This window comes from Dendrobates tinctorius, unplaced genomic scaffold, assembly GCF_039654945.1.
Source record: "Dendrobates tinctorius isolate UK_male_01 unplaced genomic scaffold, ASM3965494v1 ptg000223l, whole genome shotgun sequence".
In the NCBI taxonomy this organism is placed as follows: domain Eukaryota; kingdom Metazoa; phylum Chordata; class Amphibia; order Anura; family Dendrobatidae; genus Dendrobates; species Dendrobates tinctorius.
The window spans coordinates 16,895,398-16,917,097 of NW_027361890.1; the positions used below are offsets into that span (position 1 = coordinate 16,895,398).

General features: G+C 47.1%; 1 protein-coding gene across 1 annotated transcript in view; it reads left to right on the forward strand.

The window, feature by feature from the left end:
• The window catches only part of TOP1 (DNA topoisomerase I), a 90,829-nt gene that overhangs the window by 61,992 nt on the left and 7,137 nt on the right, over positions 1-21,700 (forward strand). The window contains exons 12-19 of the mRNA XM_073555354.1: positions 8-195; positions 421-565; positions 2,827-2,970; positions 3,155-3,340; positions 3,452-3,520; positions 3,724-3,838; positions 13,089-13,216; positions 13,306-13,400. Of these exons, the coding sequence (XP_073411455.1) occupies positions 8-195; positions 421-565; positions 2,827-2,970; positions 3,155-3,340; positions 3,452-3,520; positions 3,724-3,838; positions 13,089-13,216; positions 13,306-13,400 (1,070 nt within the window). The remainder of the gene's footprint in view (positions 1-7; positions 196-420; positions 566-2,826; positions 2,971-3,154; positions 3,341-3,451; positions 3,521-3,723; positions 3,839-13,088; positions 13,217-13,305; positions 13,401-21,700) is intronic.

Sequence of the window (21,700 nt, forward strand, 5' to 3'; positions counted from 1 at the left end):
TGTGCAGAAAATCAAGGAGGAAAACGAGCGGTTGGTTGCGGAATATGGCTTTTGTGTAATGGATAATCATAAAGAAAGGATCGCTAACTTCAGGATAGAACCCCCAGGCTTGTTTAGAGGAAGGGGAAACCATCCGAAAATGGGCAAGCTAAAAAGGAGAATTATGCCAGAACACATCATCATTAACTGCAGCAAGTAAGTAATGGAATGGCACAGTTTGTCTATTGACACAGTAGTGCTAAAGAAAAAAGAATTTACATTAAGTCATGCTTTGATGATTGTGAAGATGGAGTACAATTTTGGAGATGAGATTCAATATCTAATCACATTCTGTTGTGTTCAACTTGGGACTTGTAACTCTATGTAAAGAATAGATTTTAATTTACGGCAAAAAGTTTTAAATCATTTATTGTATCTTAGAAATTCCAAGGTTCCCACTCCTCCTCCTGGTCACAAGTGGAAAGAGGTTCGACATGACAATAAGGTTACCTGGTTAGTGTCATGGACTGAAAACATTCAGGGATCCATCAAATATATAATGCTGAACCCCAGTTCCCGCATTAAGGTAATTATGGTGCTTTTTAATACATCGGTCTGTTTTATCGAGAAGTTGGGATGCCCATTGTGCACGTTTGCTATACAAACATTTCTGGCTTTTAATGGACCCTTGTGACTGCTGTTGTGCTAGTTTTTTGCCTGTCTGTGGGTATACTTGGGCGTTTACAGCTTAAGAATATTTGCTTCATTGGGGGACAGTGAAGAAACTACAGGGTGAACAAGGAATTTCACAGTTTACATCATTGTGGGAAACGCCATGGCTCCCTAATCTGTATAGTTTGGAAGAGTTTAAAAGCTGAAGTCTAGAAGGAGTAGAAAGATTTTTTTTTTTTTTTATTTGCTTATTAACTGTAAAACAACATGCACACATGTATATAGCCAAAGTAATACACATGCACTTATCCAAACAGTTATAAAAGGACATCAATCTTACATATTAAATTATTAATACAATTTTGGTTTCATAAGGCCATGCATTGCTGTAAGGATAAGACACCAAATCAACAAGTGATTAGAACATTTTGACTTTATAACCATTTGGTGATATATATCTCAAAATGATATTGCCCATCTAATTAAACTACAACTAGCACAGTTATGTATTATTAATAGCCACTTGATGCCATAGGATAACTCAAAGTATTTTAATCATAATATTTACGGTGGTACTGAACCACTACGTACTAGAATAGTGAGATGAGAAGAGTTCCACCTATCCTAAATTTTGTCACATTTCCCCAGTCAGCCCCGGTTTTGATATAACGTTCGCTCATACGGTATAACTGAATTTACCAATTCAATCCATGCTCTTAGAGAAGCATGTGCACCACCCATCCACTGTAGCACCAGCATCTTTCTAGCCAGAAAGTTTTCTTGCGGGAGACATTCTAACCTAGTGTTCCCGCATCTCCCCGTCCAACATCCCGAACAAACAGACCAGTGGGTTAAGGCGAACTGGGATTTGTACTAAGGAGGTCAGCAGCGATGTTACCTCAGTCCAGTAGGAGAGGATAACAGGACAACTCCATATCATATGAGCAAAATCTGCCTCTGCTGAGTGACATCTCAAACATTCCGAAGACTGGAGTCGACCCATTTTAAATGGTCGTGACGGGGTTAAGAAGGATTAGAAAGATTTGCACATTCTTTAGAGGGAAATACACTCATGAATATGGACTGCTCAACACGGAATTTTCTAAGTATATTCAGTTACAACATGCATGTCAGGCAGAGGGTCCGGTCTTAAACAACGGAGTGATCAAAAATGATGTAATACAGAGAATAGACAGCTCACATAACTCTGGGGGACTAATCTCATTACTTTATAGATATCTGCTCGGCCTGGTATTATCAAAACACCCCATATGGTCAAAAGAAAAATGGGAGGGCATGATGGGCCCTGTTGAAGAGTGTCTGTGGTCTGAAATACTGGAAAGAGGTCCACAGTTGTCCCTGAGCGAATCCCATAGATTTTTCCACTTACAGGTATTGCACCAGTCATATAGAACACCCCAATTTCTCCACGCTAAAGGATTTCAACCTGACCCCCTATGTGCTAGATTAATAGAACATACTCAGTCGATACAGATCCCTCACCATTAGTACTGGGATATATAGAAGATCTGAGCACTGACGAACATGGCAAAATAGCGGTAGCTATTGTATATGTATATGGCCAGGAAATTGATAGCCCAACATTGGTGATCAAAGCAGACGCTCACAGTAACAGAATTTATAAATAAAATTAATTAGCTATGAAATCTAGAACAAAATATATATTTGTATAGGAAAGCCATCTCCAAATTTGAAAAAGTATGGGCTCCATGGATTGACGGCTCCAGCCTAGCATCCAGAGAACTGCAAAGATTTAGACTAGGTCTGTTTTGATTTATGTATAGATTCAATTTAAATACTTGATAGATGCTATATTCCATATTGGGCAGCTTTAGTCGTGTATACAAATGTGCAAACCATTACTATTGTTATGATAGTAGTTATTCATAGTGCAAGACTAATAATCTGTTATGGACAGAACTGTGAAAGATTTATCGTATGATGTTATGCTTTAAAAGGGTGACACGTTGTGGGAGGGATTGAAGAAGGACGGTGTCCCGTTTATGGTTGGGTTTTGTAGGTTATAAAAATAACTTTAATAAAAAAAAATTTGCTTTAGGTATGCTGTAGTTGGAAGGAGGTTTGGCAATTATAACCTCTTTGTGATCTAGGTAAGATTTGTCTTGACCTGACTTACTGACTTGCCTTTATCAGGGAGAGAAAGACTGGCAGAAATATGAGACAGCCCGTAGACTCAAGAAATGCGTTGAAAAGATTCGTAACACATACCGAGAAGACTGGAAATCCAAGGAGATGAAGGCCAGGCAGAGATCTGTTGCACTGTACTTTATAGACAAGGTGTGTAGTGGTGATATAGCCTGTAAAATGCATGCATCCAGCAGTAGGGGTCCTGGTTTGTTTCCCTTGCTACTTATAATTTGGCCTGACAATACATTCTAAAAGTTGAGCTTACATTTTACTGGAGCTTTTGACTTTTTTTATTTTTTCTCCATATATTAACATGTACTCTTTTTATTTCTAGCTGGCTTTGAGAGCTGGTAATGAAAAGGAAGAGGGGGAAACTGCTGACACTGTAGGTTGCTGCTCTTTGCGAGTAGAGCATATAAAGCTTTACCCAGAATTGGACAAACAGGAGTACGTGGTGGAGTTTGACTTCCCTGGTAAAGATTCCATCCGTTACTACAATAAGGTGCCAGTGGAAAAGAGGGTATGTTGTGGTATAGTAGTTTTTGTCTTGTTTGCACTGTGACGTCTGTGAACACTTTATAGCCAGAGAACGTTGCTCTGCATTCATATTTGTGTATCCATTCTGCATCAGGTCTTCAAGAATCTCCAGCTTTTCATGGAAAACAAGCAGCCAGAAGATGACTTGTTCGACAGGCTGAATGTAAGTGTTCATTCTGGCAAAACTTCTAATCCTATTATCAATTGTTTGAAACCAACTCAAGAGCATGGTGTTTGGATGTATCTGTTTCCCTTATCTTATTATAAAAGTGCTTTTTTTTTTTTTATTTAAGATGTTTTAAAGAACATTTTTCCTTCAAAATTATTAAACCTTTTTTTTTTCTCTCTTCTCCTCCCACTCACTAGACAAGTATTTTAAATAAGCATCTCCAAGATCTCATGGATGGACTGACGGCCAAAGTGTTCAGGACATACAACGCCTCTATCACCCTGCAGCAGCAGCTGAAGGAGCTCACCAGCTGTACGGGCTATGTATATTGTCTGAGTGTTATGCAGGATATGACTTGTTGAATGTGGATTCCCCTAGATTAGCTGTCAGATAAATGAGAGCATAAACCAGTAGCAGTTGTAGTTGCCGTCATGCACACTGGCATTTCTAGTATAAAGGTCTGTCTAGTGCTGATTGTAATGAATGTAATGTAATAACGCTGCCAAGATTTTATAGTTGTACTAGCTGAAGAGCCCGTCGCTGCCCAGGCATAGTAACTAACTGTGGTTAGTTACAACAAATTATAATTATCCTCCATCCCATAGTCCCGTGCCCATATACCCATCATACATATCCACGACCCCATAGTCCCGTGGCCATATACCCATCATACATATCCGCCATCCCATAGTCCCGTGCCCATATACCCATCATACATATCCTCCATCCCATAGTCGAGTGCCCATATACCCATCACACATCCTTCATCTCATAGTCCCATGCCCATATACCCATCATACATATCCTCCATCCCATAGTCCCGTGCCCATATACCCATCATACATGCTCCATCCCATAGTCCCATGCCCATATACCCATCATACATATCCTCCATCCCATAGTTCCGTGCCCATATACCCGTCATACATATCCGCCGTCCCGTGTCCATATACCTGTCATACATATCCTCCATCCCATAGTCCAGTGCCCATATACCCATCACACATGCTCCATCCCATAGTCCCGTGCCCATATACCCATCATACATATCCTCCATCCCATAGTCCAGTGCCCATTTACCCATCACACATCCTCCATCCCATAGTCAACCATTATGACATCATAATGAGCGGCGGGGCTTGATGACGACAGCGTCGCCATGGCAACCATTGTGACATCACAATGAGGGGCGGGGCTTGATACGCACACACTTTTTCCCCACTATGTAGATAGGGGCAAAATTGTTTGGTGAATTGGAATGCGCAGGGTTAAAATTTCGCCTCACAACATAGCTTAGGACGCTCTCGGGGTCCAGACGTGTGACTGTGCCAAATTTTGTGGCTGTAGCTGAGATGGTGCGGATGCCTATCCCGGATACATACATACATACATACATACATACATACATACATACATACATACACACACTTTGAGCTTTATATATTAGATTGAATTAATCTAGTGCTTGCTTAATCATAATTATTTGTTTATCGCCTCATTGGGGGACACAGATTACCATGGGTGTATGCTGTTGCTGCTAGGAGGCTGACACTATGCAAAACAAGAAAATTAGCTCCTCCCCGGCAGTATACACCCACCGACTGACACCAAGCACCTCAGTTTGTGCTTAGTGTCTGTAGGAGGCGGACCGGGATCTCCCCAGATCCGCAGTTATCTTTTTTTCCCTTAGGTTTTCTGCTTGAACCTATTAATTCTCCTTTATTTTTCAGATTCAAGTCAGGAAACAGGGTGTAAGTCACCATGCTTTCCTATATCAGGCGGCTGAGCGAGCAGTGTGGTGTGCCATCCACATCGCAACTCTCAGTACCGCAGGCAGGACTTTTTCCCTATCACTTTCGGTGCTATGGGATGTGGACAGGTGGCTGGTCCTTGCCAAATCCCACTCCTCGCCCCTCTCTCGGGACAGGGCTGAGAGGAAGACGGTCGCAAGGAAGGCATTCTCCTTTCCCAACAAGAGGTTACACAGTCTTCTGCAGGAAGCGAATACAGAGGAATTTCTCCAGCGGCCTGCCTTACACTTGTGGGCCCCTGTGATCATCCTCTTCAGGGACGTCAGGTAAGTGCCTGTGCGATCCCTCCAGCCCTGCATTGTCAAAAGAAACCATTGGCAGCACCATCAAAGGTTTCCCTGTTTGAATCTCCTGCCCTCTCCCCTGCCTGCCGCACGCCGCTCTCATCAGCCGCGCGCCTCTCTCTGTATTCAGCGGGACACAGAACAATGGTTTTCTTTATTCAGTCTGGAAATCAGGGGACTCTGCAGGCATATTTACCTTTAATATAGGCGCTCCTTTCTCTTCTGAGTAATTATCAGGCATGGGGCTGCGGCGCTGTTCAGTTTCACTTTTGTTTTCAGCCCCTGCTCTCAGCGCGCTCACCCCTCCCTCAGAGCGCGCTTTTCTTCGCGCCCTTCCCAGCCCATCACAGGGTTCCTTTCGATTTTGCTGTGCCAGCCCCCTCCTTTACCGCGCCCCCCCAATGCTGTTATCCAATCGCTACTCAGCCACTAAGCTCCGCCTGCCGCTGCCTCATACAGTATTTCCTGGGTTTTCATTTCGTCTCCTGCGCTGCTTGGGGGACACTTCAGCGTTCTATCTGCTCGCCTGAATCTCGGTAGGATCTGCTCTGAGGCTCCAATTAGCTCCCCTCCGCAGTTCTCTCACTTTTCCGTGCGGCCATTCAGCGCAGTTACATATGCCCAACCCTTCAAAGGATCTCTTTTTCTTTATCGCCTTATTGGGGGACACACTACGCTTGTGCGCTCTGTAATAAGAAGTGGGCATCAGGTCAGGCGTCCCCCTTCTGCCCGTCCTGCAGGCCTTCCACTATGTCTGCCTCTCAGGAGCACACCGAGTCCCGGAATGGGGACACTCCACCTCCCCCGGAGTGGGCTGTAGCTATGTCTCAGTCGGTCTCCGACTTGACTAAGGTTTCTCAGTCGCTGGTCCAGGTCTTAGAACGATTACCTCAGCTAGCTGCAGCCACCTGTGCACCGACCGCCTCTCACGGCGAGTCGTCCGCACCTGACCGCGAACGTCAGAGGGACAGACCGGGCAGGAGTTCTAGAAAGCGTGCACTGTTTAGCTCGTCATCCAGCTCACAGGGTCCTTCTGCCTCTCCTAGGTTTCATTCGCCTTCCTCAGAAGACGACCTTAAGTCAGGCGATGACTCCCAATCGGGTTCTAGTTCTGACGAAGACAACGCATCTAAAACACGGGACATGGTCGATAGCCTCATTTCGGCCATCTTCCAAACCCTTAAAATTTAAGCAGGATAAGGTGATCCCACAGGAATGCTCGGTTCTATTTAAACGAGCAAGACCTCCTCCTCGAACCTTTCCTAATCACAAAGAGTTCGAAACTACCTTGTCCAAACACTGGGAGCACCCTGAGCAACGTTTTTCAGGCCGCAGGTACCTAGACGTCCTGTACCCCTTTGATGCAGATCTGCTCACAAAGTGGACCAAGGCTCCCGAGGTGGATCCACCAGTTTCAAGGATAGCCTCTAAAATGGTTCTCTCTTTCCCAGATGGGGCATCGCTTAAAGATCCAACCGACAGGCAGATTGAATCGCTAGCTAAGTCAATTTTTGAGGCATCCGGCGCCTCCCTCTGTCCTATTTTCGCATCATCCTGGGTGGCGAAAGTCATTTCTGCTTGGGCTAAAATGCTTCGCAAGGGCATTTTAGCGGCAGCTCCTCAAGACGAGTTGGCAGATCAGATTAATCATGCGGGTAAATACCTTTTGGCCGCCTCCTTGGACGCGGCCAGGTGCGTAGCAAGGACTAACAGCAACGTAGTGGCCATACGCCGAGTCCTTTGGCTAAAGTCATGGAATGCGGATACCACTTCAAAGAAGTCGCTTACTAACCTGCCATTCCACGGTTCTAGGCTCTTTGGAGCCAAGCTGGATCAAATAATTTCCGATGCCACTGGTGGTAAAAGCACCTCTTTTCCCCAGTCTAGACCTTTTTTAAAAGAAAGGGCTTCCGACCTTTTCGGCCCTTTCGTTCCTTCTCTTCCACAGAGAGAACCACCCAGCATGATCGGTCTTCCGCCACTGGTGAGCGGGAGTAGAAAAAGCCATCTTAGGAGACCGCCCCCCCCGCTGGAGAGCTAGAGGACAAAACTCCAGGTCCTCAGGCGCAAGTTCCGGTAGATGTTCCTCCAAGTGACGGGTCACCCCCACCTGGAAGTTCTTCCAGGGTGTGAGGCAGACTTTCCCTTTTCGCGGATGCTTGGCTGTCTGTGGTCGACGACGCTTGGGTCAGAGAAATCGCATCCGGTTACAAGATCGAATTTTCATCTCCCCCGAGCAGACTGTTCTTCCTATCTCGACCTCCAAGACAGCGGTCCCATATCCCAGGGTTTTTTCAGGCCATCTCCTCCTCCTCCCTTCTTTCCGCCGGAGTGATTGTTCCCTTTCCCTCAAACGAACGGTTTTCAGGGTTCTACTCAAATCTCTTTGTAGTCCCGAAGAAAGACGGTTCCCTTCGTCCAATCCTGGATCTCAAATCGCCACGTGAAGATTCTCCATTTTAAAATGGAGTCTCTTTGATCAGTGATAGCCTCAATGGAACCCGGAGAATTCCTCTGCTCTGTGGACATACGGGATGCTTATCTTCACATTCCTGTTTGTTTGCAACATCAGAAATATCTTCGATTTGCGATTCAGGAAACGCACTCTTCCCTTCGGACTAGCCTCCGCTCCCCGTGTTTTCACGAAGGTAATGCAACAGTCATGGCCATCCTTTGCTCCAGGGGGATACTAATCATCCCTTACCTGGACGATCTCTTGATCAAGGGCTCATCTCGTCAAGACTGCCTTCAAAGCCTCCAGATAACCCTGGACACGCTCTGCCGCCTCGGATGGATAGTCAACAAGGAGAAGTCCATTCTGAGCCCCACTCAGCATCTGACTTTCCTGGGCTTGGAATTCGACACGGATCTAGCTCGGGTGTTTCTTCCGAGGGAAAAATTTACGGCTCTTGCCAAGGGAATCCGAGCCCTAAAATGGTCAACACCTATTCCACTTCGATCCTGCATGAAGGTTCTTGGGAAGATGGTAGCTGCCATGGAAGCAATGCCCTTTGCAGAATTTCACCTTCGCCCCCTCCAGCTGTCCCTCCTTTCAGCTTGGGACAAGAGCACGTTGTCTCTGGACCGCCTCATTCTCCTCCCTCTCAGAGTGAGGCTATCTCTGACTTGGACAATGACAGTATCAGTTCTACAAGGGAGGTCTTTTCTTCCGCTTCAGTGGCAAGTCATCACCACCGATGCCAGCCTTCTAGGATGGGGAGTGGTTTTCCATCAGAAAACGGCCCAAGGATGCTGGCATTCACAGGAAGCGGTCCTCCCCATCAATCTTCTGGAGATCAGAGCAATCTTCCTGGCCCTTCTCCGCTGGCAGCCCCTCCTCGTAGGAAAACCAGTCCGCATTCATTCGGACAAAGCCACGGCTGTGGCGTACATAAACCACCAGGGGGGCACACGCAGCAAGCAAGTAATGTCAGAAGTGGCCAAGATACTTCGCTGGGCAGAACGTTACGTTCCGGCAATCTCTGCCGTTCACATTCCAGGGATAGAGAATTGGGCAACCGATTTCCTGAGCCGTCAAGGCCTTGCATCAGGCGAATGGGCTGTTCATCTCTCAGTCTTCGATCAGATATGCCAGCAATGGGGCTCTCCGGATGTCGATCTCATGGCATCTCGGATGAACCACAAGGTCTCGTGCTTCGTGGCAAGGTCCAGGGATTCCCTAGCCGTCGCTTGCGACGCCCTAGTAATTCCGTGGTCCCAGTTCCATCTTCCTTATCTGTTTCCGCCTCTTGCCTTGATCCCAAGAGTGGTCAAGAAGATAAAATCGGAAGGAGTCCCAGTGATTCTAGTGGCCCCAGACTGGCCAATACGACCTTGGTACGCGGAGCTGGTGAACATGCTCGCGGACGTTCCCTGGAGACTTTAAGACCGCCCAGACCTCTCGCAAGGCCCCCTTTATCACGAGAATTCTCAGTCTGAGTTTAATGGCATGGCCGTTGAGGCCGCAATCCTGAAGGAGTCAGGTCTGTCCAGCCAGGTGATCCAGACTATGATCAGAGCCAGAAAGCCAGCCTCTTCCCGCATTTACCATAGGTACTGGAAGGCTTTTTTCCGTTGGTGCGAGGATAAAAATGGCTTTCCAATGTCCTTTTCCATCCCATCCATACTTGGGTTTCTCCATTCTGGTCTGGATGCGGGTCTGTCCCTCAGCACCCTGAAGGGCCAAGTATCTGCTCTGTCTATCCTCTTCCAAAGAGCGCTCGCTATCTTACCGCAGGTTAAGACTTTTCTGCAAGGGGTCGCCCATATTGCTCCTCCTCATCACTCGCCAATAGATCCGTGGGATCTCAATCTCGTCCTTAGCGCTCTCCAAAGGAGCCCTTCGAGCCTACTCAGGACATTTCTTTATCTCTCCTCTCATGGAAGGTAACCTTCTTGATCGCCATTACATCCATCAGAAGAGTTTCTGAGTTGGCGGCTTTATCATGTCGTTCTCCTTACCTGGTTCTCATCAGGATAAGGTCGTCCTCCGGGGCCCGTTCCTTCCTTTCTTCCAAAGGTGGTATCCTCTTTCCACATCAATGAGGACATTGTTCTTCCATCATTTTGTCCTGCTCCTTCTCATCCTCTGGAGAAGTCACTCCACAAGCTGGATGTCGTTAGAGCCTTGCGGGTCTATCTCGCCAGAACATCTTCGCTTCGTCAGTCCGATTCCTTGCTGGTCATCCCTGAAGGTCGCCGGAAAGGGCTTCTGGCTTCCAAATCCACGATCGCTCGCTGGTTTCGTTCTACCATTCTGGAAGCGTACCGACTTCAGGAAAAACGGCCCCCTCCGCGAGTGAGCGCTCACTCCACCCGGGCTGTGGCAGCTTCGTGGGCCATTCGACACCAGGCTTCGGCTTTGCAAATTTGCAGGGCCGCGACCTGGTCGTCTTTGCACACGTTTGCGAGGTTCTACAGGGTTCATACCCAGGCCTCGTCTGATGCAGTTGTTGGTAGGAAGGTTCTGCAGGCGGCGGTGGCGCACCGGCCGACCTAAGCCCTTCCTGTTCTTTCGTTCCTTATTGCTTTTCCCGCCCTTGGGACTGCTTTGGAACTTTCCATGGTAATCTGTGTCCCCCAATGAGGCGATAAAGAAAGATGGATTTTTGGTTCTTACCGTAAAATCTCTTTCTTGGAGCCTTCATTGGGGGACACAGCACCCTCCCTGTTTAAGTTGTACCGTGTTGGGTCTTTGAGTCCCTTGTTCGGTTGGTACATATGTTTACAGTTTTCTTCTACACTTCTCCTACTGCTTTCTCACCAACTGAGGTGCTTGGTGCCAGTCGGTGGGTGTATACTGCCAGGGAGGAGCTAATTTTCTTGTTTTGCATAGTGTCAGCCTCCTAGCAGCAGCAGCATACACCTTTGGTAATCTGTGTCACCCGATGAAGGCTCCAAGAAAGAGATTTTACGGTAAGAACCAAAATTCCATCTTTATCATTTGGGTGGCACTTCATTGGGAAAGACCTGTCATCTTCAGCATACTTTATGCTTTGTCTGCCCATATTTGCTGACTGACTGTACCTGATTTTTCCCCTTGTGTCTTAAACAAAATTGATTATCACAGTCCCAAAGTGCAACCAAACTTCAGCCCCTAACAGTAGTTGCCCTGACAGAATAGATAGAAATGTCCACATCAGGTCCATGGGCTTTAGAAGACCAGTTACTCACCTGATCCAAATGCTGCTGCTCTCCCTAAACTTGCCCGCACCTTAATCCAGTACCTCTGTCTGTGAGATATGGCTTCCTCTTCTAATATATAAAGCTCAATGTGTGTGTGTGTATGTCCGGGATTGGCATCTGCACCGTCACAGCTGCAGCCACAAAATTTGGCACAGTCACACGTCTGGACCCCAAGAGAGTCATAGGCTATGTTGTGAGGTGAAATTTTAACCCCGCGCATTCCAATTCACCAAACAATTTTGCCCCTATCTACAAAATGTGGAAAAAGTGAAAGGAAAAGTGTTGGAGGCAAATTGACAGCTGCCAGATGTGAACAAGGGGGACTTAAAGAATGAGAGCGATGGCGCCAGAGTATATACCGTACAGTTGCTAAGGTGGGGCCCTGACATGGGATACTCTCCACACACGGGGATATGAACACACACACAAAATGCGCCACACACTACCACGTGCTTCAACACATATACCACCCTCAGCACACATTTCACCACATAAAAGTCGAAACACAAAAGTCGCCACTCAAAACTCGCCACGCTGTCCCAGAGCTGTTTAAAAGATGAAAAATGAGCTGTGATTGGTTGCTATCAGCAACAGTTTTCTTTGTAGACAGTTGTGGTAACTGAGGCCTATTATTCTTATCATTTCTATGGTGTTATCGTCCTTCTGTAAAGCTGGAAATAACACAATTTATTACCGTGCCAACACAGACCACCCTCTGACACAGACTGCAGGGGGAGCCCAGTATCACACAGGATAGGATTAGATACACAGCTCAGCACACAGGATAGGATTAGATACATGGCTCAGCAGACAGTATCACACAGGATAGGATTAGATACACGGCTCAGCAGACAGTATCTCACAGGATAGGATTAGATACACAGCTCAGCAGTCAGTATCATACGGGATAGGATTAGATACACGGCTCAGCAGACAGTATCACACAGAATAGGATTAGATACACGGCTCAGCAGACAGTATCACACAGGATAGGATTAGATACACTGCTCAGCAGACAGTATCACACAGGATAGGATTAGATACACAGCTCAGCAGTCAGTATCACACAGGATAGGAATAGATACATGGCTCAGCAGACCGTATCACAGGAGAGGATTAGATACGCAGCTCAGCACACAGTATCACACAAAATAGTATTAGATACACTGCTCAGCAGACAGTATCACATAGGATTAGATGCACGGCTCAGCAGACAGTATCACAGAATAGGATTAGATACACAGCTCAGCAGACAGTATCACAGGATAGGATTAGATACACAGCTCAGCAGTCAGTATCACACAGGATAGGAATAGATACGCAGCTCAGCACAGAGTATCACACAGAATAGTATTAGATATACGGCTCAGCAGTCAGTATCACACAGGATAGGATTAGATGCACGGTTTTTATGTGCAATATAATCATTATAATTTATTATAACTAACCACAGTTGGTTACTATGCCCAGGCAACGCCGGGCTCTTCAGCTACTTCCTTATAAAACTAGCCTTTATTAGCCTCAACTCTACTCTGTACTGGAGGAAAACGCCCACTAACACGACTTGATATGCCCCCACCCCTGCTACTCTTGCGTAGATCTAAAAAAAAAAAAGGCACACAAATGCCAAATTCAGGAAGGAAGACTCATTAAAACCAGGTAAAAGAATTATATATCAATGGCTATGTCCTCTTTAAACAGTTGATGGTACAGCTATCTCATATAATATACTAATTTACTGTACTTTTTGATCTGTATCTGTTTTGTCTTGGTTCATTGCAGCGGATGATAATATTCCTGCCAAAATATTGTCTTATAATCGTGCAAACAGAGCTGTGGCGATCTTGTGTAACCATCAGCGTGCTCCTCCTAAGACCTTTGAAAAATCGATGCTGACTTTACAGACCAAGGTAATGTATTGTGAAAGCGATCACCTGGACGCTATACAATAACTCATGATGTGACTATGAATCTATTTTTTTTTTTCTTTTGCTTTTAGATTGATGCCAAAAAAGATCAACTATTAGATGCACGTCGCGAGCTTAAAAGCTGTAAAGCAGACGCCAAGGTCAAGCGTGATGAGAAGACCAAAAAGTATGTGTTTTTGTTTTCTCGTTTCATAATTTCCCTTTTGATGGTAAATAAGATGAGAAGCTGGATAATCAACCTTAAAAGGATTGTCCAGGTTTGGCACAAAAGTCTGTAGTTGCTCTTTGACTCCCAACTTATGAATTCTCATACTGCGCATAGTGCACACTGTCTGGATTCTCTGGTGGCGGAGAATTGTATACAAGTGAATTGTATTGAGTCCCTGCATTGTCTAGTCAGAATATTGCCGGGGGTATGCATATCACATACTTGCAGTCACATGACTGCCAGCACCAGAGAATCCTGACTGCGCACACTTTGCCCAATGTGAGGATGCACACGTCTGCAGCTGATGTGTGACTGCAGACTTTTGTGCCAAACCTGGGCAGCTCTTAAATTTTTTAAAATGATTCTTAGTTTTCAGTTCGTTACAAATTTTAAGATCTTTGTAAATGAGGTGTTTTTTTTTATTCACAAAAATCTCTTCTTGTGTAACTGATACAGATGCCCATCTCGATACACAATAAGCCCTGTGCCTTGTGTTGGCTGTAATTGGGATGGATTTGTCATCTTTTACACAAATGTAAACAGTTTGGAGCTGATCCATCAAGCAGTTTACACAAGTTTTTTGGAGGGTAAAACTGTTTATAATGTTGCAACAGATTTTGCAACTTTTTGTTGTTTTTTACACCAACTCCTCCAACTTTCTGAAGAGCAGGCAGAGCTTAATCGTGAGGGGGTTTAGCAAAGTGCACACCACACCCATCATACTGGTGTAACCACAATAGAAATGTGACTGCATGCATCTTAATGAACTTGGTGCTTCTTTCTCCAGCGCACGCTTCATCAAGACTGGCATGTAAGGTGCCAGTCTTGCTAAATCAGGACCAACGTCTTGTTAGAAAGTTCTATTACTTTAAGTGAAACCTCTTTTTTATATTAAGCCTCAGTGATGAACACATCAGAAGAATTGACATTATTGGGGGGGCTGTCCTGTTACTAGAACCCAGTGTATGTTTCATAAAATGGGTGAGTGTTTAATTGCATAATATTTCCTATAAAAACGTGCTTACGGCTTTTAAGCCCATCATGAGATATGATGGGGCGCTGATGGGTTTCCATGACATTAAAAAATTAAAACACTTAAAAAAAAAAAAAAAAAAAAAAATGCATATTTGATATTAATTCGTTCATGAAAGGCTGCTCTATCAAAGTATAACATAAATTAATCTGATCAGTAAATGGCTCAACAAGGAAAAATTTAAACTCCAGAATTCCTTTTTTTTTTTTTTTTTTTTTTTGGGTGCCTCCGATTAAAACTATTAAATCTACCCCAAAATTGTGTCAGTAAAAAAAAAAAAAAAAAAGCCAGCTCAGAGCGCGTTAAAACAAGGCCTCACCCTCTTTCTGAAAAATCAATGTGTTGTGTGGCTTGGATAATGGTGACACAAGGAAAAAAAAAAACTCTGAGCTTACTCTGTCGCCTCATTGGGGGACACAGAACCGTGGGTGTTATGCTGCTGTCCACTAGGAGGCGACACTATGCTTAATCTGAAAAAGATTAACTTTGGCTCCTCCTCTGCAGTATACACCCCTGGACGGCGTCAGCCTTCTCCAGTTTTTGCTTAGTGTCGCAAGGAGGCACAGCTAAAAATTTTTACTCCGTCTTTTCTTGTTTTTTTCCAACGGACTACAGATGAAGAAAAGCGGGTCTCCAGCGAGAATCCCGGCATGGCTCCCTCCTCGGTCCCCTATTAGGGGTACCTGGTTGAGGTGGCTATTCCCCATGTTGCTCCTTCCCCAGTCCCTCGGGTACTGGTTCGAAGTCGAGACCCCCCTCCTTCCCCAGTTTCTTTCGGCTCTGGGTTGAGGTCGAGGAGAGGGTGAAGCCCCCTGACGGTGACAGCAGCACCCTCCCTAATCCCCCTCTGGGGGTATTAGGTTGAGACACCGCAGGTAGGGCCTGTATCAGGAACCATTGAACCGCTTACAGACCCAGGGACCCCAGCCCAACTGCGGGCTCCTGTTGGGACCAGGGGAGGTGCAGGCAGGCATGGCACTTGTCAGAGACGGGGCTCCCTGCGCCCCTGTCGCTGCGGCAGCACCAGCTGCATAGCGCCCCAAGGGACCCTCCACAGGGCCCCGTTCGCGCTCATGACCCCACCGCTAGCCTTCCTTTCATTCCAGGAGGGTCTGGGTTAAATCCGACCACCCCCCGGACAACCGCGCCGTCCTGGAGGCCTTCTGGGCATGAGGTCTCAAATTTAGGCCGCGGCTTCGGCCCAGCCGAAGTCGCCACCTTATTTACGCCCCCCCCGGATGACGAAAATGACACTCTGCAGTGTCATAGAAGGGGCGGATCAAGGCAGGAAGGGCGCGCTTTTACATAGCTCAGCGCGCCCTTTTCAGCTCTCCTCCCCCTTCCTCCTCCACCTCAGAATCCCGGTGGCCATCTTGCAGCAGCAGAAAACATAGCTGAAGCAACACAGCAGTCTCTGGGGGGCACAGGACCGTCAATTGTCGGCGCTGGATCTAGGGGCACAACGGTGGAGTAAGATCACAGCTGGATTCCCTTACCCAGTTGTGAATTCATATTACCTATAACGCTCCCCTATACTTCCCTCTGCATAGCCACCCCTGTAGGGCCCCTGCTAGCCAGCCTCTAAGCACTATGTCGGGCTCAAGAAAGAGGACCAGGCAAGACTATTTATGCATTCGGCACAGCCTGCAAGTCCACTCTCCCCAGTGGCAGCACGTACCCGCACTGCCGGGACTGTACCCGAAACACTGGGTCCGAACCCCAAGACGTCCCTACCAATGCTTCTGCGCCTGCGACCACGCCGGAATGGGCTACTCAGATGTCGCAGTCTATGACGCAGTCTATGACACAGTATGAATAACCTGACCTCCACACTACTGCTGGCTCTGCAGGGTCATGTCTCGGCTATGAACATTTCCCAGCAAAGGGACAGCCCGTTTCAGGGGCATGCCGCTTCTGACAGTCTCAGACGAAAGCGGACCCACAGGTCGCGTTCATCCGCGTCCTCACATAACACTCGTTTGTCCCCCTCCAGGGAGAGACACGGTGGCTCTAGATCACCTTCACCGTCCCCTGACAGAGACAGACAACGCGGATCTCCACAACGATCCCCGACCATAGAAGACCTCCGCCCTAGTTCACCCGCTAGGGAGCTCCTTAGCGATGCGCAAGACTCCGAAGGCATATGTAACTCTAACTCAGACAACGAAACAGAGAATTCTCTGATACCTTGTCCCCCTAGTAATACAGCGCTAGTTGAGGATATAATCTCCTCCATCCTTCGGGTGCTGGACATTTCTGATCCAACCCCGGAAGCCCCAGAACACAAGATTTGCTTCGAGACTGTTCTGAAACCACCTAAGGTCTTCCCTAATCACCCGGAATTTCAAAAAATACTTTCTAAGCATTTTTCGCAGCTTAAGAAAAAATTCAACAATCGCAAATGCTTAGAAGCAAAGTACTCCTTCCCACAGAAGGACACTAAGGAATGGACAGATCCACCTGAAGTGGACCCCCCAGTCTCTAGACTAGAAGCACAGACTCTTCTTTCACTGCCAGACAGCTCAACCCTCAAGGACGCAGCAGACAGGCAGGTAGAACGCATGGCTCGTTCAATCTTCGAAGCGGCAGGAGCTTCTATGGCTCCCGCGTTTGCTTCAGTCTGGGCGGCCAAGGCCATTCTAGCCTGGGCTCAAAAATTGCAACAGGGCCTCCAAGCTTCAAATCCTCAGCTGTCGAACCAGGCGGTTCAAATAGCAGTAGTAGCAGATTACATGATCCATGCAGCTTTGGATTCTGCAAGAGGTGTAGCGGGAATAGCATCAAATGCCATCACGATCTGGCGTATCCTCTGGCTGAGGGAACGGAAAGCGGACGCGGCCTCAAAAAAGTCCCTCACAAATCTCCCGTACTTCAGTGGGCGTCTTTTCAGTGAAAAACTGGATACAATGATATCCAACGCCACCGGGGGCAAGAGTACCCCTCTCCCTCAATTAAAACCAAAATGCACGTTTAAAAGACGTAACCAATCTCATTTCCGATCCTTTCGGAATTCTTCAGGCTGGTCCGTCTCGCGCCCAGCACAAAATCGTAACCGCTCCCCCCCGCAGAGACAACACAAGGGTGGCACAGAGGCCAGACAGGACCTGGCAGTCAAAAGCAGGCCAGGCAAAGTCCAAAGGAGGAAAATCTCAGACTTTCTCCTCATCATGACTCACAGCTTCCGGAACACACCCCACTCGTAGGCGGACGACTGCTACTGTTTCAGCAGGTCTGGCTGCCTATTACAGAAGACAGGTGGGTCAAGGAAATAGTGTCTTCCGGATACAAGATCGAGTTTTCTACCAGCCCACCGAACTGGTTCTTCCTCTCCGTTCCCCCAAAATCACCATTCAAGGCTCGAGCCTTCCATCAAACGGTTTCCTCCCTCCTTCAAACAGGAGTCATAGTACCGGTTCCTGCAGACGAGCGCTTCCGAGGGTTCTACTCCAATCTGTTCGTAGTTCCCAAGAAGGGAGGCAGTGTCCGACCCATACTAGACCTAAAACAACTCAACAAGTATGTTCGGGTTCGTCATTTTTGCATGGTGTCCCTCCGGTCAATCATTGCGTCCATGGAGAAAGGGGAATATCTCGCCTCCATAGACAGACAAGACGCATACCTGCATATACCAATTGCTTCCGCCCATCAGAGATTTCTCAGGTTCGCAATTGACCAGGACCACTACCAGTTCGTTGCCCTCCCGTTCGGACTCGCCACGGCTCCCAGAACGTTTACCAAGATGGCAGCCACCATGAACATTCTACACTCCAGAGGCATAGTAGTCGTTCCATACCTGGACGACCTTCTCATCAAAGCCCCCACCTTCAAGGACTGCGAGGTCAAGGTCTCAATCACAATCGACACTCTGAGTCGCCTGGGATGGTTAGTCAATTTACAAAAGTCATCGTCTACCCCGAGTCAGTCTCTGACCTTCCTGGGGATGCTATTCGACACCTCCAGGGGTCTGGTGCTCCTCCCCAGGGACAAGACACTGGCTCTCCGTCTAGGAGTTCGCATACTCCTCCGCAATCCCCCCCCGATCTCTCCGGTTTGCCATGAGAGTCCTCGGCAGGATGGCAGGAGCAATGGAGGCGGTACCATTTGCCCAGTTTCACCTCAGACCTCTTCAACTGGCCATCCTCAAGTCCTGGGACAGGAATCCATTCTCCCTCGACAGGGAGTTCCGGTTAACATCAAAAGCCAGGACGTCCCTACACTGGTGGCTCAAGCCAACCTCGCTTGCAAGGGGAAAATCCTTTCTCCCAGGCCAATGGAAGGTTTTGACCACCGACGCAAGCCTGACTGGTTGGGGCGCGGTGGATCTACATCACAGGGTGCAAGGCAAGTGGTCACCAATGGAAGCGAACATGCCCATCAACATCCTGGAGATTCGGGCCATCTTCCTAACATTGAGAGCCTTTCATCACTTGTTGGCAGCCTCATGTCAGAATACAGTCCGGACAATGGCTCGGCGGTGGCATACGTGAACCATCAAGGCGGGACCCGCAGCATCCAGGCGATGAAAGATATCCTCCACTGGGCGGAGGACGCAAGGTCGGCACTCTCTGCGGTCCACATTCTGGGTGTGGACAACTGGGAAGCTGACTACCTCAGCAGACAAGGAATGGACTCGGGGGAGTGGTGTCTCCATCCCAAAATTTTTTGTCAGATCTGCCATCGCTGGGGGACCCTGGACGTGGACCTGATGGCATCCCATCTCAATGCCAAGGTCCCCAATTTCATGGCCAGGACGTGCGATTCAAGATCGCTCGGTGCAGATGCCCTGGTTCAAGACTGGACCCAGTTCCAGCTTCTGTACATTTTCCCACCCCTCCCCCTGATCTCCAGAGTCCTGAGGAAGATCAAACAAGAGGGAGTTCCAACCAGCCTAATCGCACCAGACTGGCCCAGGCGTACATGGTACGCCGACATCGTACAACTCACAGCAGACACCCCCTGGCGTCTCCCCACCCGTCCCGACCTTCTGTCACAAGGCCCGTTCTTCCATCAGAACTCGGGGGCTCTCAATTTGACGGCATGGCCATTGAGACCTGGGTTCTGACCCAAGCAGGTTTTTCACCGGATGTCATTACAACCATGATCAGGGCAAGGAAGCCAGCTTCCGCCAGGATTTACTGCCGTACCTGGAAAATTTTCTTTACTTGGTGCGAATCTCATGGACAGACTCCACTCCCCTACTCTCTCCCAAAGGTTCTTGTCTTCCTTCAATCGGGCCTGGACGCCAGGCTATCCCTGGGCTTGCTTAAGAGCCAGGTGTCAGTGCTCTTTCAGAGGCGCATTGCTAACAAGCTGCAAGTGAGGACTTTTCTCCAAGGGGTTTCCCGGTTGGCTCCCCCCTACAAACGTCCATTGGACACGTGGGACCTCAACTTGGTCCTGACAGCATTGCAGGCACCTCCTTTTGAACCCCTTAAGGATGTCCCCCTCCGCCTTCTATCACAGAAGGTGGTCTTTCTTTTTTTTTAATCAGATAAATTTTTATTAAATGATAACAAGTATATCATATGACATCAAGCAGTTGTTCACATATAGTCATAAACTTTTATTAACAAAACTCTCTCCCCCCCCCCCCCCCCCCCCCTCCGAGACCCCTTCAGTGTCTTCCTCATTTCTATTCCGATACTCTTTCTCACCTCCATATATACTTGTTTATTATGAACATCATCTATATCATAATACATCCTCCCCACAAATCTAACTCCATTCTACCCATGGCTGCCATATCTTATGAAATACATCGAGTTTATTTCTTTTAGTATAAATACTTTTTTCCAATGAAATTATATGCTCCACTTGCGTAAGAAAGTCTCGTCTAGTCGGAGGCTCTTCTCTGATCCAGAACCGAGCAATCAACTTCCTTGCTATGAACAACAGTCTAGCAATCGCCAGTTTGACCATGGATACTGCTACTAATTCCTCTACATACCCTAATATACAGACCAAAGGGTCTCTGGGGACTGCACAACTATATATCAATTCAATCCGACTCAATGCGACTGTCCAGTACGTAGACAATCTAGGGCAATGCCACAGCATGTGCAGCATGTCTGCCCGTTCCTGCGAACATCGTGGACACTCGGAATCGGACCTCAAACCCATCTTGAACAGTCTATCAGGAGTTCTGTAAGCTCTATGAATTACGTATAACTGAGACATCCTCCCAGGTTCGCTCATAGAAATCTTAGGCACATATTCTAAAATAGATTCCCATCTATCGTCATTTATCTCTCCCAATTCAACCTCCCATTTCGCTCTAGACTTGATGGGATGTTTGACTAGAAAAGTGAACAATAAATCTCTATACACTTCTGAGATTGCCCCCCTTGTCACGCTGTTCTCCAAAATGGAGGCCAGCGTGATATCAAACTGGATCTCAATAAGTTTTCTCCGACATTGCGACCGATACGCATGCTGAATTCTTTTATAATGAAACAAATTTGAATGCGGTAACTGGAATTCTGTCTGCAGCTCCATAAATGACTTAAGTCTTCCCTGACCCATTAGCTGTCCCATCCTTCTGATTCCTGCCTCTCTCCAGGGCCCAAATCCTTCCATTTGCCCAAATTCTGGCAAATTTATATTATCCCATACAGGAGAGTATTTGGTAAGGCCCGTGACACCCCTTATCTGTTTAACTTTTTCCCATACCTTATGAATTAGGAGAACAGTAGGAAACCGAGAGCCTAATTTTAAAAACTGCCCCCCTTCTAAACTCTCTCCCAGAGGCCATTTTCCAAACAAATATCTCAAACTACTGGGCGATTGTCCCTGTCCCGTCTCCACCCCCCATCCTCCAATATGCTGGCATTGTGCTGATAAAAAATATACCCAGGGGTTGGGAAGCGCCAAACCTCTTTCCTCCTTCGGCCTCTGCAAAGTTTCTTGTTTAAACCGTGGGCTTCCCCCCCCCCCCCCATATTAGTTCACCAAACAGCGATTTAATTTTGTGGAACCTACTCTGCGAGATTGGAGAATTATGCAGTACATATAACAGCTGTGGCATCACAATCATTTTTAAAAGGTTCACCCTTCCAATTACCGAAAGATGTAATTTATTCCATGCTGATATTTTGGAACAAATTTTTTTTAGCAAAGGGCTTAGATTAAGTTCTTCAAACCTAGTCAAAGGAAGGGCGATTTGTATCCCCAAATATTTAAATTTCGAAACTACCTTCAATTTTGCAGACCTTCCCACCTCCCCCAT